The sequence below is a fragment of the Bidens hawaiensis genome, unplaced genomic scaffold (assembly GCF_021521415.1).
Source record: "Bidens hawaiensis isolate Kalapana, Puna unplaced genomic scaffold, B.hawaiensis_p1.1 tig00014037_1, whole genome shotgun sequence".
NCBI lineage: Eukaryota > Viridiplantae > Streptophyta > Magnoliopsida > Asterales > Asteraceae > Bidens > Bidens hawaiensis.
In genome coordinates this window covers 237,093-255,483 of record NW_027492208.1, presented here as the reverse complement: position 1 = coordinate 255,483, position 18,391 = coordinate 237,093, and the positions used below count along the sequence as shown (strand labels likewise).

General features: G+C 41.6%; 1 protein-coding gene across 1 annotated transcript; it reads right to left on the bottom strand.

Annotated features, from left to right (window-relative positions):
* Positions 1–15,609: 15,609 nt before the first annotated feature.
* On the bottom strand, positions 15,610–16,089 carry LOC143545795 (uncharacterized). Its single transcript, XM_077037613.1, has one exon. It carries the CDS (start codon positions 16,087–16,089, stop codon positions 15,610–15,612), a length of 480 nt encoding a protein of 159 aa, XP_076893728.1.
* Positions 16,090–18,391: the final 2,302 nt, after the last annotated feature.

Below are 18,391 nucleotides of genomic sequence, written 5' to 3'. Positions count from 1 at the left end.
TATAAAAGTTGTAAATGTATTCTGTTAATTTATTTTAGTAAATATCTTAAATACTTGTACAAGGCATTCACATAATTTTTATAAAATACACTGTTACAAGGCTATTTTAATTCAGTATTGGTACTAATTCATTTTAATAAACTGAGTAAAGTTAAAATGCAAAGGAGACAAAAATGAGATGTGTGAGAAAGATTTGTGGCCACACAAAAAACCTCTAAAATAATTCAGAAAAATAATAAAAAAATCATAACTCAAAATATATATAAAAAAACGAAAAAAAATTTAAAAACCCGAATGTTTCCCCCGTCATTCCCGTTAGTTTTCTTTTTTTTGATGTATTTGTTCTTTCAATAAATCAGAAAAGAGTTTGACAATTTTGTTAATTCACTTGTCTAAGGTTTAACAACTACCACCCTCTACGAGACTCATATTAGAGATAAAGTTCGTCGTATTATCTTAAACATAACATATATACATATACAGACTCTCATACTTTGTGTAAAAGGATTTTGATTTAGAGATTGTACACGACAAATTTACAAGTACTTGTCGCGATGTATAAGAGCCTTAAAGGAGCATCTCTAACACAAGCCTCAAGTCTGACTTACCAAAACTTGTTTTTAGCAAACCCGATATAACAAAACTTGCATTTGCAATTTTGCATAACATTTCCTGCAACCAGCAAATGAATAGTTTGACAATTTTGTTGCCATGTTTTAGGCTAAACATTTTTATCAATTCCACAGGGAAATTCTCCAGTTTACGGTACGGGTGTGCATGGTTCGATTAATGGCAATAATCGAAACCATAACTGAACACTTGGGGTATATTAAAGAACAATAACCGTTCGGTTTCGGTTAATCAGTTATTAAAGTAACCGCTAAACCCAAACTTTTAACACGGACTAAATTTTTGTTGACCTTTGTTAAGAATTTTACTAATATCAGCACAATGAACATTATAAGCAATTAGATTATACATATTAGTTCCAAATTACACATAGATGATTACTCATGAACTCAGTTTTAAGTTTTAATATGTGAAGAGCTAACTGTATAAGAGAAAAATCTAATTTAAAAGACACAGTCATTCGAAACGAATTAATATGTGTTACTAACGGAATGAAATGTCTAAGATCAAAAATACAGTGTTCAAAGAAAGTTGGATAAATATCATTTTGAAGTATTAGAACATAATATCATTACAAGAAGATGATTATTACGGATAAAAGTATTGGTTAATCGGTTCGGTTATTTTCATATATTAAAAAATGGTTAAGCGAATCGATTATTCAAAAAATAAATTAATTAATTAACCGTCCCTTAATGCTTTGACTCGGTTTTTCTGTTAATTCGTTTAGATTTCGATTCGGTTAATTCGGTTTTCTGTTCACCCTAGTTGTGGGCAATGTAGATCAGGCCAGACACCGAATACTAATTAGTTGGGTGCGTTCTCAAGTTGGTCCGGGTTGGTTTCTCTAGTGTAGGTGTAGCCCCCGGACCTTGCTTATTCCAGTCCACACATAAAATAAGAACTGGTAATAATACATATTAATGCTGGTTCATTAAAGATGTGTCATACATTTATTTTATATTTTGTTTTGTTTTCTCTTTTTATTTAAGTATTGTATTGAAATTTTTCTAATTAAATTTTAAATAAGAATTATAAAATAAAAGTAAAACTCATTTTTTTTATACGTTAAGAAAAATAATAGTTGAACGTTCGAATCGATACCGATTAAATTCATGTTCCTGCTCAACACATGAGTTGAATACTTCTGATTCCTTATTATTTAAGACATAAAGATTCTTATTTTAATCTAGAAAAAAGCCACTTTAATAAATCACAAACGACATGTACCCAACATATTATATAGAAAGGAACAACAAAAAAAAACTATCAACCTCATACCCGTAGTCATAAATATCAAAGGGTGATGCAGTGTTAATTGTTAAACGAATGCATGCAACTTGTACGGTCTCTATCTCTCAATCCAAATCGTATATATACTTTCATTAAATTGACATCACATGCTACATATGCCTTAAAATTGCTAAATTTAATATTTATTTATTCAAAAAGATGTTGTTAACGATTGTAAGGGTGTATGTAGTGGGCGGCAAGTTGGATGGTTTTGGGGCGATAAAGAGGTTACAACACCGCCCCCTGAGCTACAAATGGACGAATTGTTTTTTTTTGGGGGGGGGGGGGGGCGACAACTGCCTCTCGCCCTTTCTTCCTTCTCTTTTATTATTATTATATTTAATGTTACACCCCTAAAACAAAAACTCATATTTTGCTGACTGAACGCCACATATCATAAAATGCCCCAGTTTGTAGCCCATCCACTACACATAGCATAACACACCTAACAAAATATGCAAATGATTTTTAAGAGTTTATGTAGGAAACCAATGAAAACAAGATTCAAAGCTGAAACTCGGCTATAGGGAAGTTAAGTGCTTACTACTCCACAAGTCTACAACTCCCCAAAGGTTTTGTAGGTCAACAATAATTTCCTAATGTGAAAAAAGAAATCCGGTAAAAGAATTAACCTTTCAAATAATGCATAAAACTTACTTCATTTTAAAGGAACTGCATGCAATACACAAAGTCTTTTAAAAATATGGATATTTGTTTTAAATACTCTCAACTTTGATCAATTGATAGATAGCACTTCAAACTTACGAATTTTTTCCCAACACTACCAACTTTTAACACATTTTCTTCTGACACTCCCGGGGGTAAATAGACACTAACTCCGTTAGTGTTTGGGGTAAAAAATATCATTTTTCAAAGTTTAAGGGATAAATCAAAACTTTGTTTATTTTATATTTCATCATCTTTTTCCACCAACCGCCACCCCTCTTCCTTCTTCCCTGCCGACAACAACCAACCACCACCACTACTGACAACCACTTAAATCCATCAATCACTTTAATAAACAACTCACTATACTCAAGTCAAGAGGAATGGAAAATTGAAAAAATTGGATGTGTTTATGGTTGAATTTTGGGGAAATTGGTAAGTGGGTAATGATAATGGCTTGTGTAAGGATGTGGACTGAAGAAGAAGTGAAGTGAAGTGAAGTGAAGGACTAGGTGGCTCTGATTTTCTACCGACTCGAACCCATTAAAATCCGAGTAAACTGAACCAAAATTGTCGACGTTATCGGTGCCGGAGTTGATAAACTCGCCGCCGACACGGATGTCAAAATTCCGGCGGACTCTCTTGGAAGCATAAGAAGTGCTCCGGATGTAGTCGTTTAATGAAAGACTTGTGAAGAAACACTAATTGACCCCGGGCAGATTACGGATAATCTGGGGGTTAAATAGATGTTTCCCACGAGGGGTTAGGTCCGGCAAAGATGGTTCTTCTGATGACCTGCAAAACAGACACCGTGAGCTCGTCACTGAGAAGGGGGGGTACCTCCTTGTGACCACCCTCCGGCGTGAGAATCAGACTAGATTGCTCTTGAATATAAGTGTATATTAAGAGATTGCTAGAGAAGATAAGATAATGAGATATCAGATCATGTAAGATAATGTAATGTGTCCATACCATTCCAAGGTGTTGGAGTATTTATAGCCGAATGTAGGTTTCCAAGAAGGTACAGCCGGCTGAATAGTATTCCTGTTCTGCCAACTGTGGGCTACACACATGCCATGCTGGTAGTTGGTGGGTAGGCAGCGGCTGATAGTGACCAGGCTGGCTGTGTACTATTCTTTTCCAACAACTGCAGGCTATGCACGTGCTACGACAGGTTGGTGAGTAGGTAGCGGCTAATAGTGACAGGGGTTGGTGAGTAGGCAGCGGCTGATAGTGACCAGGCCGGCTGTGTACTATTCCTTTGTCACAGTGAGCTGTCGCTGCTTTGGTCAGACCTTTTGTCTATACCTCGTCAGGTACAGTACAAAAGGTCCTCCAGTAGCGTACGGACTGGCTCATTTGGGCGGGAGTATTCCCGGCTTTGGGTGGGAGTGCTCCCGGCTTGCTCACTCCTTCTTCAGGTGACATTACTGAGTTATTTAAGAGTTAAGTGCCTTGTGCGTGTAGCCTTACTGCGCGGGTAGCCTTCCCTGATGGCTAGTATCCGTTACTGCGGGAACAGGCGGAGTATGTCGACCATTGGGAGGCTTTCCTGCGGGAACAGCTTGCGTACTGCGCGTAAGGACGTCACGTCTCTGAGCATGGTGGGTCCTGCGGATCCAGTTGGTTTCTGCGCAGACGTCTCTCTTCAAGGTGAGTCTTGCGAGTTTAGCCTTTGCGCAGACGTCCCTGTTGAAGGTGAGTCTTGCGGTTTCAACTGCGCAGACGTCCCTCTTTGAGGTGAGTCTTGCGGATCCAACTGGGCTCTGCTGGGACCTACCTCTTCAAGTCCCCCCAGTCCAATGTTCTTCTCATGAATTGTTAATAAGTGAGGTGAACTTTTGGACTTAAGCAAAGGGTTTTGAAAAGGGTTTAGTTTTAAGGTTTTCTATGGGGATTCTTCCCGCGGAAGTCCTAATGTCACATGCAGAAATTCCTGACTTTTCTGCTTGATCTTTGGGTATGATGCGGGTAGGTCTGTAACCTCCTCGCAAGTCAGGAGCGTTGAGTTCCACTTGTGTAGATTCTCCATGAGGTTTTGGTAGTTTTGAACATAGTGATCAATTATGTTAAAACAACCAATTCCATCTTGGAGCTTCCAACAATCTAGTTCTCGACGTTCCCGCTATGCGGGGATGTTATTCCCGTTTCCGCAAGCATGGCCCAGAAGATCCTTCTTGGTTTCAATTCCCTGCGGAGTGCTCGGTATGTGAAGGGTTTCGCCTTGACACTGTACCCGCACTCGTCTTATAGTTACTTTACTTCCAAGGTATTCCTGGCTTCAATTCCCTACGGGTGCTAAGTATGTGAAGGGTTTTGCCTTGACACTGTACCCGCACCCGTCTTATAGTTACTTGGTTGCCGAGGTATTCTTGGCTTCAATTTCCTGCAGGTGCTAAGTATGTGAAGGGTTTTGCCTTAACACTGTACTCGCACCTGTCTTATAGTTACTTGGTTGCCAAGGTAAGGGGTATAGTCCCGCTTACTTTTGAATCTTTTTTGAATCTTTTTGAATCTTTTTAAAATTTGAAGAGTTGGTGAAAGGATAAGAACAGTCCAGACTGTTGAGACGTCGTCCGACGGTTTCTTCTGACAGTGTCAGGACGTGCAGGAAGTTATGGCGACGTGACAGTATATGGTCATTCCAGACGCTTTTTCAGGCGCGTGGGCGCGAGTTTTCGGGCTCGTGGCCGCGAAGTTTACAGCACGCGTCCTGTCAACAGTTGTTGCCAGCTTGCATATTCCACGTGTCATAGTTTCATTGCACCTGCGTTTTCCTCTCTCTTCCGCATTAAATTCATCGCATTCATTGCGATGAGTATATAAAGGGAGGAGAGGTTGCATCTCAACTCACAGTTTCACCTCTCTTCTTCTTCTAAACGATTTCCGGCGAATACTCTAACTTTTCTGTCGAGCATTCTCCTGAAATCGTTTTTTACATTCAAAACATGTCTTCTCATGATCTTGAAGTTACTGCTGAAGAGTCGGACGTGTATTTCGAGAACCCGACGTCCACTTCTGATAGGGACGATAAGAGTACTGCTGGCGAGTGCCAGTGTGCTCTTCCCGTCGACCAGTATCAGTACATCGTCAGGAAGTTCATGCTCGAGCCTTTCGATCCTGAGTTTCCTGAGCCACACCAGACGGTGTACGATGCCCCCAAGGGCAAAATAGGGGTGTTTGCTGCATTCATTATCTATGGGAATCTCAGGTTCCCATTGACGAAGTTTGTGTACCGTGTTTTGGAGAGACACGGTGTACATTTGACGGAGGTACACCCAATGGCGATCGCCAAGATTCGGCATTTTGAATGGGTGTGCCTCATTCTGGGCGTGGAGCCCCATGTCGACCGCCTGATGACCTTCTATTCCTGGAGGTGCATCCAGGGGTGGTATACCTTGGTCACTCGGATCAGGGGTTTGAAGATCTGCGCTACCGAGCGCAGTCTTCGGTCTTGGAAGCGGGAGTTCTTCTATATCTCCGCTCGCGTCGTCCCCATAGCGATGACGTTCAAGAACGGGAGAGCTCTCCCGAACCTTCACGCCTTCAACTATGAGGAGGCGGAATGGTTCTCCAAGATTTCCCGGGTCCAGTCTCCGGTTTACCGCTTTGCGGAGTCCGGGATGGTGATGCTCGGGATGAGCCGGGTGTGGAAAGATGCTGGGGCGGAGGCGCCACAGATTCCTATTGTCCTCGAATACGGTTTGAACTCTGTCCCTTACGGTATGGTTTATATCTTCTTGCTGATTTAGGGTTTTTCCGCTAAACTGTTTTTCTTTTTATTTTCAGAGGGAAACGACCTGCAATCGCTCCTGCATCCGCGGGAAGCTGATGGTCCCGCTCGGATGGGTACCCGTGCTCTTGATGAGAACGAGTTGCCCATCTTGGAGCATTCGGCGGATCGGTTTGTGGAGGTCTACCCGCCAAGCCACGAGGTTTTGAGTGCCACGCGGCCAGGTAAGGAACTTTTTAACCCCCGCCCTCTCCATGCTCAAACCTCTGCTGGAGTTCCTCTAATCTTGTCATCTTCTGATGAGGAATCCGCAGATGGTCCTTTCTTGGTGAGAAAGAAGAAGGCTGCTGGCGCGAAGGGCAAGGCGTAGGTTGCCTCTACTGCCGATCCGGTGAATCGGTCTGACTCAGAGACCGAAAGCGAAGAGGTGGCGGGGAACTCTGGTGGTGGTGAGACAACAGTCTCGGAGGTTGAGACAGCTGCCACTGCCGCGCGACCAAGTTCTACGACGGTGACCGGCGTGAAGAGGCCGGCTTCGTCGGGTTCGTCCCCGCCGGTCAGAACCTTCAAGTTAAAGAGAACTCGTATGTATAAATTAATCTTACCCGCAATTTCTTTCCGCCATTGTTTTTAATATCTTGTCTTCATGCAGGCGTGGATGCTAACGCATTCCAAGGTGATGCGGGGAGGAGCAGCGTTGGACCCATGACGGTAGGTTTGGTCAACCTACCCGAGGCGATGACCCAGGCTGCTGCGCCTGTTTGCAGCATTGGTTAAGTTGCTCATCCGATTGAGGCAACTGTTCCAATTGTGACGTCTCCGCCGGCTGTCAGTGCCATATTCACTGCGTCCTTCACTGAGCCGGCGGTGAGTTTTTCTGCGGGTTCCTCCACAGCGGCGGCCACGGTTGTGAGTTCACCTCCAGTGAGTTCACCACCGGTGGTCTCTACCGCGGCGGCTTCAACCGTGCCTCCGGCACCGGCGACTACTTCGCCCCCGGCCGGTTCAGCAGGTATGTTTGGGGCTTCTAGCCAATCTCTGCCTCCTTCCCATCTGCCTGACCTCTTGGATGGATATCCGTTAGGTTCAGGTGATGGGTTCGGCGGCTACCGGCCTGTTGTCGACCCTACAGGTGCGTAGGGTTATTTTGGCCTTTTTATATATATATATTTTTTTATATCATCTTTTCCTAACTGCTTTTTGTTTTTGCAGTGTCGGATTCGAATGAGGTGTATGTTCCACGGTGGAACATCCGCCGGGGAACAACCCTTCGGACGGCTGTGGACTGCGTCGAGTGGGCGCGTCACGCGGCCCCCAGTGGTGCACTGGGAGAAGCTATGTCAAGCTACCAGGAGGGTAGGCTGACAAACGAGCTTCGAATTCTCCTTGCCCGGATGCAGCCGCGCGTCGAGCTGCTTTGTCGTGAAAACGACAAGTTAAAGGCGGCTCGTATCCAAGAAGTAGCTCAGGCGCGGGCCATCCGGGAGGAGAACAGGAGACTCTCCGCTGTCGCTGCGGAGAAGGAGAAGGCCTTCAAGGCCCTTGAGGTTGAAGTTCAGGCCCGTCTCGAGGCCCGTTCCAAGGCTACCCAAGCTGTTAATGAACAGCTTCGGTTGGCTAAGGAAACTGCACGGAACGCAACTGAGAGGGCCACCAAGGCTGAAGCTGTTGCTGAGCCTCTACGCACTGAGAATGAAGAGCTCAAAGCCAAATTAGAGAGGCTCCAGCAGGCTCATGATGCCTTGGCCATGGAAGATGCCAAGAAGCTTCAAGAGATCTTGGACCAGAGGGGGGTGCTTGACCACACTGAGCGTAAGCTAAAAGGCGTCGAAGAGGCTGCAGCCAAAGATGTGTTGCTTGCCAACCTTACAAAGAACGAAGCCGAACGCGCCCGTAATGAAGCTCAAGCTGCCCTCCAGGAGGCTCTGGTTACCAAGGAATGGCTTCTACGAGAAGCGTTGTCGCAGGTATGCATAGCTTCATAATATCTTTACGCTTTTCTTTGTACTTAGAAAAGGTTTTGATACTTGTATTTTTGTTTCGTAGGTTGTGCATCGGGTCTTCACGGACACATCATATGACGATGCCATGAGCGCAGCCCTCAACGCTTCTCATGAGGATGGGGAAAAGGCTGGCTTCCTGCTTGGTCTAGGGTTCGTTGAGAAGGGCATCCCGCCTTCCAACTTCCCTTTATATGATGTGGATACTGAAGCTGTATATGACCAAGCAGTGAACCAGTATGCCGCCTTCCCGCACCCGGTGGTGGAGAAGGTGAACGAAGTTGCTGCTGCTGATGATGGGCTAACCATTCTCAAGACCTTCCTTGAACCGCCACAGCCAACTGATGGTGCGGGTACAAGTGGGTTTGGAGGGAGTGGCCCTGAAGCTTGATCTTTTAAATCCTTTCCCACTGTTAGGATAGATTTACGTCTTTGTATAGATTTATATTCTTGTAGGCGGGTAGATACCCGGCCATTCTGGTAACAGTTGAATTTTTATGGAATATAAATCTTTTGTGCGGGTAGGACCGTCACTCTTGCTTTATAAACGTCATACGACTTGCTCATGCATATTATAGTTTAATTTGGCACTTGTTTTGCCGCATAAACAATATATGATTCGCTTGTGCATACTTTAGTTTAACTTAGCAATTTCTTAAGTACTTTGGATAAGTTAACCTTTCAACGTGGCAGATAATAGGTTAAAGTTTTGCTTCCTCTTTCGTGATTGTGCGGGTAAGACCATCACTTTCACTTAGTAGGATGGCTAAACTTTACCTATATCTGACCTGCGTGGAGGTTTTCCTCATTTTTTCCTTAAGAGATTTTCTAAGTGCTCTGAATAAGTTAACCTTTCGACGCGCGGTTGTCAATAGGTTAATGTTCAGTTTCCTCTATCATGATTGTGCGGGTAAGACCGTCACTTGCATTTAGTAGGATGACCAAACTTTACCTATGACTGACCTGCGTGAAGGTTTTCCTCATCTTTTCCTTAGAAATTCTTGCCGTTTTTTGTGTTTATGCGGGTTTTGCCGCCTTCCACACGCAACGACTTCTTTTCACACTTATTTATGCGGTGAATACCGGCATATCAGTGTTTTGGATAAGATAACCGTTCGACGCGCGGTTGTCAATAGGTTAACGTTCAGTTTCCTCTATGATGATTGTGCGGGTAGGACCGGCACTTTCATTTAGTGGGATGACCGAACTTCACCTATGACTGACCTGCGTGAAGGTTTGCCGTTTTTTGTGTTTATGCGGGTTTTGCCGCCTTCCACACGCAACGACTTCTTCACATTTATTTATGCGGTGAAGACCGGCATATCAGTGTTTTGAATAAATTAACCGTTCGACGCGCGGTTGTCAATAGGTTAGTTCGGTTTCCTCTATCATGATTTGTGCGGGTAGGACCGGCACTTTCATTTAGTGGGATGACCCAACGTTACCTATAACTGACCTGCGTGAAGGTTGGCCGTTTTTTGTGTTTATGTGGGTTTTGCCGCCTTCCACACGCAACGACTTACTTCCCCACTTATGTATGCGGTGAAGACCGGCATATCAGTGTGGAAAGTTCATAAGTATAAATGTAAGATTATCAGCGTCAATGTGATAAAGAGAATCATTTCCATTAGAAGTGGCTCTGGGCCTTTTCTTTTACAAGTTTGGAATTGATCTACATGCACTGTGTAATTGAGCTCCCTTCCATGTTGTTTGGATGGGAGTGCCATCGAGCCGATATGCACTTGGTTCGGAATCTCGTTGTTTACGCAGTATGTATTCTCCAACATTGTAGCTGTAGTTTCGTGTTTTTCCCAACTGAGGTTCTACACGCGTTGGCCTGCTCAGCATCCTTTACGCCACGAGGTGTGCGAGTTCTCCATCTCTGACGAATGTCTCGATGATGCCTTTCAAGTCTATGCATTTGTCGGTGTTGTGGCCTTTTGTCCTGTGGAAGTTACAGAATTTGCTCTGATCGGCGTTGTGACGCTCTCGGATTATTGAAGCCTTTGTCCATGGGAGCCTCTCGGTGTCGAAAATCTCGGTGACGCTTTTGGTGAGCGGCGTCCACCGGGGGGGTTCCGGTTCGACGACTGCCTGTTGTCCTTTCCGCCTAACCGAGGGTGCGAGCCGGATGAGGAGTCGAAGTTTACCCTTGACTGCCAAATACCTAGCTTCCTCTTTTTGTTTAGTCGGGCGGTAAGGACGTTATTTTCTCTTGTTTTCTGGGTGTAGAGGTTTGTGCTTTGGGGAAGATCTCTACCCAGTTGCTTTTCCGTTTCCGCGAAGCGTTTAGCTGCTGTCATGATGGCATCCCATGTGGATGGCATGACATCTTTACCCGTTAAGGTGCGGATGAGCTCTGGGTCTTTCGCGCCCTGGATGAAAGCAGCGCGAACAAGATCTTCGCTAATACTGCCCAGACTTAGCTTCTTTGAATTGAAGCGCGTGATGAAGTCTAGTAAAGACTCATCTTCCTCTCGGATGCAGTTGAGGATTGTCCATTGCTCTTCAGTGTACTTTCTTTGTTGACTGAAGTGTTGGCTGAACTTCTGTTGGAAGTCTGCCCAATCGTAGATGTGGTGGACCGGTAGACGGTCGAACCACGCTCTGGCTGCTCCAACCAACGTCATCTGGAACATATAACACCACGTGGGTTCCGTCCAGTTGCTGACGGTTGCCTCCGCTATGAATCTGTTCAAATGATCGTCTGGGTCGGATATACCATCATAGGTGCCGATGTTGGACATCTGTTTGGCACTTCTTGGGGCGATTGCTTCCGCAATGTCCCTTGCAAACTTGGAGGTTCCCGCATTTGCAGCGGTTGGTCTGAAGGTTTTAGAGAAGTCACGTGGGTTTCCACCCGCGTTTTATGGTTTAAAGGTTTCTCCAAAATTCCTTCTTGGTTGGAAGTCCGTTTCCTTACGCTTCCCTTACGCCTTATGGCGAGGGTTTACGTCGGTGTCGGATTCCTCCGAATCATCGTCCAAGTACTCGCACTCATTGCTCATGTTGAGCTGTTGTCGAGTGCTTCCGAATTCGACAGCCTGTTGGAGTGAACGTAAGCGTTCATCCAACTCAGCTTGGAATTCCCTTTGACGTTTTTCCGCCCACGCTTTAACTTGTTCAAGTGTTTGGCGGGGGGGCCTCGTCTGTTGTCTTTCCACCTGGGTATCAATGAATCCCAGGGGAGGATTGTTTACTGCACTTGCCCCAGCTCGGGTAACCGGGGTAGTGTTCGTAAAATTTACTGCACTTGCCCCGGCTTGGGTAACCGGGGTAGTGTTCGTAAAATGTGTGTATTCGCCGGTGTTCCCCCCAGTAGCTGGGGTTGTGGTTACCGGGGTTTCTTGGTTACTCTCTGGCCTGGGGACCGGAGTAACGTTAACCATCTTTTCGGAGGTTTTGAAAAAACTGAGAGAATTAGTTCTAGCTTTATGCACGGATGGCGCCAATGAAGAAACACTAATTGACCCCGGGCAGATTACGGATAATCTGGGGGTTAAATAGATGTTTCCCACGAGGGGTTAGGTCCGGCAAAGATGGTTCTTCTGATGACCTGCAAAACAGACACCGTGAGCTCGTCACTGAGAAGGGGGGGTACCTCCTTGTGACCACCCTCCGGCGTGAGAATCAGACTAGATTGCTCTTGAATATAAGTGTATATTAAGAGATTGCTAGAGAAGATAAGATAATGAGATATCAGATCATGTAAGATAATGTAATGTGTCCATACCATTCCAAGGTGTTGGAGTATTTATAGCCGAAGGTAGGTTTCCAAGAAGGTACAGCCGGCTGAATAGTATTCCTGTTCTGCCAACTGTGGGCTACGCACATGCCATGCTGGTAGTTGGTGGGTAGGCAGCGGCTGATAGTGACCAGGCCGGCTGTGTACTATTCTTTTCCAGCAACTGCAGGCTATGCACGTGCTACGACAGGTTGGTGAGTAGGCAGCGGCTAATAGTGACAGGGGTTGGTGAGTAGGCAGCGGCTGATAGTGACCAGGCCGGCTGTGTAGTATTCCTTTGTCACAGTGAGCTGTCGCTGCTTTGGTCAGACCTTTTGTCTATACCTCGTCAGGTACAGTACAAAAGGTCCTCTAGTAGCGTACGGACTGGCTCATTTGGGCGGGAGTATTCTCGGCTTTGGGCGGGAGTGCTCCCGGCTTGCTCACTCCTTCTTCAGGTGACATTACTGAATTATTTAAGAGTTAAGTGCCTTGTGCCTGTAGCCTTGCTGCGCGGGTAGCCTTCCCTGATGGCTAGTATCCGTTACTGCGGGAACAGGCGGAGTACGTCGACCATTGGGAGGCTTTTCCTGCGGGAACAGCTTGCATACTGCGCGTAAGGACGTCACGTCTCTGAGCATGGTGGGTCCTGCGGATCCAGTTGGTTTCTGCGCAGACGTCTCTCTTCAAGGTGAGTCTTGCGAGTTTAGCCTTTGCGCAGACGTCCCTGTTGAAGGTGAGTCTTGCGGTTTCAACTGCGCAGACGTCCCTCTTTGAGGTGAGTCTTGCGGGTCCAACTGGGCTCTGCTGGGACCTACCTCTTCAAAATTCCGGCGTTATCGGTGCCGGAGTTGATAAACTCGCCGCCGACACGGATGTCAAAATTCCGGCGGACTCTCTTGGAAGCATAAGAAGTGCTCCGGATGTAGTCGTTTAATGAAAGACTTGAAAGATTGTTGTTTTGGACACGAAGTTGGACGCCAAACTGCCAAAAAAATGATTGATTGTTGGTATCCATCATTCAAGATTTATTCAAGATTTATGGTTTGTTGATATACCCAGATGGAAAATTTGAAACTTTATGTAGTAAAGAGAGATTTGAAGTGGTTTGTTAGCTGTCAGTGGTGGTGGTGGTGGTGGCTGTCAGTAGCGGTGGTGGTTGGCGGTTGTCGGCAGCGAAGAAGGAAGAGGGGTGGTGGTTGGGTGGAGAGGATGATAGAATATAAAATAAAGAGAATTTTGATTTTGTTCCTTGAAATTTGAAAAATGACACTTTTTATCCCAAACACTAACGAAGTTATTGTCTCGTTACACCGGGAGTGTCAGAAGAAAATATGTTTAAGTTCGAAGTGTTGGAGAACAATTCGTAAGTTTAAAATGATATCTAACAATTGGTCAAAGTTAGAAGTATTTAAAACCAATATCCCTTAAAAATACAATGTTTTTCTTCCTAAAAGTTACAATTCAAATTTATTCATAAATAAGCATTAAAAGATATATCTTTTACTTCATTATTCAATTATGAATCTTTAAACTGTTAATAAGTTATATATTAAATATGATAAAATGTTTTTATATAGTACTTTTCTTTTGGACCAGTGGGAGAAATTTACAAAACGAACATGTGGAGTTGTGAACTCTTGGTCCTTCACTCCTTCACACAGGGGCGGATCTATATATGGCTTAGGGTAGCCTGGGTTATCCTTCAACTTTGTCGGTAAAGTGTAAAATTAGTGTAATTTTTTTTCTTTTTTATGTATAGGTTACCCCTGAGTAAGTATTAGGATACCCTTAGAGACAAAGCAGACCTAAAATGAACTTGGGCTCAGAAAATTTCCGATGTATTTCCGGTGAATTTGAGAAGATGATGGGAGCTTAAAGTGGAGGACTAGAGGTTGAAGAAGATGTTTAAAAAGGGTGAATTAAATATAGAAAATGGGTAAATGGTAGGTCTAGTGAGTATAGGTGTAAAAGTAAAGTCAGATATAGGCTCATATTATCAATAGTCAACTTTTGCCTTTTTTTATTACATAACATTTTCTTTTTCAGTACTAGTTAAACTATTTCCTTTCAATAAGTAATTTTAATCACTGCCCCCACTAGATTGTTTTCATTTTAATTTTAAGAAGAAACTCACATATAAGTGAAAAATCGAAGTATTTGGATGACTCGTCATAATCACCTCGACTAGAAATAATTGACTAGTCAAATTAGATACATATTGATAAACCAAATTTTGGCTTCTTTTTGGGTTGAATATATATTTTTTTACTTTACTGATTATCGTTTTTTAGTTGATGATTTATGAATATTTAATGATGTTTTCTTAATGCTTACTATGTATAGAAATAATGTTTATAATATATAAACATATTATTTCTATGAAATAAAAAGCTAAATGAATAGATGATTATATGAGATACAAATATGATTCGACCCGTTCACGATCGGTCAATGATCTAAATAGTCATTTGAAAAATAAAATATGAATGGTCAATGATCCAAACAGCCATTTAAAAAATAAAATATGAACATGTGGTTTGTGAGCCCTCAATGATACAAATGAAAATATGATTCGACCCGAACCAATTAGTTTATTAGGCATGCATCTAGCGTAAAAATCTAATCCCTATGGAAAAAATTTATGGATCCGCTACCGCCCCTCCGTTCAAGACAAAATTTTAGGTTATCCCTGAGATGTTTTTCTAGATCCGTCAGTGCCTCTGCATGCAATATTTTAGCCCATGCATTATTGGTCATGTGAAAATTACAAAAAAAAAAAGAAAAAAATGCATCTCTCTCTCTCTCTCTCTCTCTCTCTCTCTCTCTAGATGTATTACAGATAATTAATAATTAAAACTAATTTAAATGCATTATTGAATAAATAAAAAAGTGAAATAGACAAAGGAACATGTATAGGTGTATGTTTGGATTTTTAAATCAATCACATACTTGTCTTTTCTCATTATTATCGAAGCATCAAATTTAGGTCGGATCAAGTGCTACTACGTGACATCTGATTCTTATAGGGATATGTTATTCATACACATTTTATAGGGTATACATAAAATATAAATATATGTTAAAAAGGTGTATGAATATAAAAAAAAGGTGTGTGAATATTAGTTTAGATGCATTGATTACTGCTATATTAAAAAAATGAGCTAAAAAAACATATATCAAATAACTTCGGAAAAATTCTTTTTATGTGTTACAATATTTCAACTTGTTTGTATGTGTTATTTACGTATCAAACTAATATTTAACAATTGCTACCGTTTTATTAAACATTTTTAAAAGACCAACTCAAGTAAGAATAACATTAGAATTAAAGATCATCACTTGTCATATTCAAACCAAAATAAAATAGTGGCATAAACCATCCCCAAGATAGGTTTCTATTTAAAAAAAAATACTAAAAAAAACAAGAAAAACAAAAACAAAATTTTATTAGCTTTGTTTTAAAATATCACAATCATTTACCAAATTCTATACAAAAATTACCAATACATCATAACACCCTAAAAGCTTCACAAAATGGAGAAGATGCATAATAATATATATCATGGCTTACTTTTAGAGACACTTAGATCTTCATCATTCGCTAAAATATAACCCGAAGCCGATCGTGGTCGATAAACAATCGATTCAGAAACCGCACATGTTCGTTTACACGACGAATACATACTCACCACAAATCTCTTTGAGTTCTTCCCACCACCACCTTCCATCTCAACATTATTATTATTAACATCTTTTGAACACTCCACACAAGCGGCTAAAAACGGGTCGTTGTTGAAACTCCTGCTGCTTCTATACTTCTTGATCGCCAGAGAATGGTTAGCTGCCACGTGGCTTGATGGCGGTAGAGGAAGGAGGTTTTGTGTTGAGTCATTGTTTTTGTTGGTGGTTTTGGGGATTCCGGGATATTGTTCCCAAGAGAAGGGGATGCTGAGGTAGTGGAGTGGGGTCGGAGGGTCGTCGGCGATGGTTTCGGAGAAGGAATAAGACTTGCTCCGGCGGGTGGGTCGCCGGATATCCATGGTAGATGTGTTGGTTAATAAAGACAAAGGTGTTCTCATATATGGATACTAGATGTAAGGGTTTTATTATGTATAAAATGAGATTAATGTACAAGGTGGTACATCAGATGTCTTGGCTTTCATGTGACACATGTGTTGGATTTTTTGTTTTTGTTTTTGTTTTTCTTTTTTTTCAGTTTTTTGTTTAAAGAACATAGTAATATACATGTGTAGAAAAGGGGCCAAGTAAAATAGGGTTTTTTTTTTGGAAAATTGGATTTTAATAATCTCAACTTAGTGCAGTTGGCCGATAATAATCCCAACTTTAAAAATAGCTATCACTGGTCCCAACTTTCACACTATTTGTTTTCATTAGACCTCCGTTAAAAAAAATTTAACGACGTTAAGTTTTTTTCAAATTTTAGATTGATATTTTATGGCTTTTGATCAGAATGAGAATATGAATCGACTTATGTAAAACTTAACTCGAAATGGCGCTTTAAACAGTTTAATTTTTGTTAATTAAAAGTTTAAACATCGGAATTGAAGCATCATTTAGTCATTTGGACCCACCGTTTGATGGTAAGTTTTACATCATCGACCCGTATCCTCATTCCGAACAAAAGCACTAAAATATCAGTTTGAAATTTGGAAAAAACTTAACGTCGTTAAGTTTTTTTTAATGGATGTCCAATGAAAACAAATAGTGTGAAAGTTGGGATCAGTGACAGCTATTTTCAAAGTTGGGATTATTATCGACCAACTGCCACTAGTAGAAAACTGATTATTTGACGCAGTTGGGTTTTTTTATTTGACACGGTGCAGTCCTAAAACCGCTTCTAAAGATGGTTTTTCACTATTACTATAAATCAGGTGCCAACAAACTAGTTTGTAACCGCGTCTAAAAATTGAGTTAACAACTTTAGCAGCGGATTTGAGAACCGTGTCTATAACTGCGGTTGTATAATACTTATCCACTCTGTAACCGTAACCAATTCGATCAGTTTTCAATCTAATTGAGCCCATTTATAACCGTAACCCTCTCCAAAAACCCACCAAATCACCACTTTAGGAACGATTTTGAAGAACATCAAGTTGTTTTTCTCTTCAAAAAGGTAAAGTTCACAATCGTTTGTTATTACTTCCTCGTGTGCTTTTCCCCTTATTGCCCAATTTTGGGTTAACCTAGTTTTTATTTGGCCAAAATTATTTTTATTAATTCTAGCTGTTGTTTCTCGTACGTTTCCAACATGTTTCTTGCGGTTGGTCTAACTATTACAATTTCAGGATTAAGGTTGTGGCAAAGATGGTTTGTTTCAGATATGGACTTGTTTTATAGCAATTTGGTGAGTAAGCTTGTTGTCAACATCTTATTATTTGGTTAAGGCTTGTAAACTTTTAATACTTTGATTCCAGATGTGCCCAAAAGTTTCTTATCAACATCTTATTACTTAATTACTGTTAGTTATTTACTTACCCCAGAAATATGAGTGGCATGCTTAATGTCTCGATGTGAATATCATATATTAGGGCTTATATGTTTTTCTTTTATATATAAGGTATAAGGCTTTTAGTGAATAACCTGTGTTTGGTAGCTATTGAACAAATTAACTGATGAGCATCTTAAAAGGACCATTAGATTATTAATTCTACACCATTCTATTTCATTTTTCCAATTTTATTCAAAATTGATGATGGTTATTTGTGTTTCTCGATTCAGAACTCGTTTTTGTGTGTCGGATTCTGTATAAACCAGTTTGTTAGATTAAGTTCTACTCGGCAAATAAGAAAGCATGCAGGTACACCTTTTAACCTTTTTTATGTCAAACATAATGATTTGAAGTTGAATAAACTGATATTTATTAGTTAACTACAATATCGTTGAAGTACAGGTACTAACAGTTTCTTTAAAGCATGAGGAGTTATGTCTAAGCACAAACGAGGCCAATGCGGTGTCGCTTGCAAAAAGAAAGCGAGAGATGATCAAATGGACACTGTATATGATGAAAATTAGCTACCGAATGGTCTAAACAAAACTCTATTTGCTTCAATGCTTGGAATCTCACTTAAATCACGGTTGCCATATTGGATTGAAAACAATAAAATTGGAAAGGAAAGACGAAAATACTTTGTGGTTGCAAAACAAGGTATTATGTATTATGTTTTGTTAATTTTTAGAAATATGAAGTATGTTCACTTTTATATATGTTTTAACTATTTGTTTGTATAAAACTAGGAAATCTGGCATATTACAAAATGATGATGCAGGGAAACTTGCAATTACAAGAGCTCAGTTTGTAAGCTTAGTTCACTAGTGAACAAA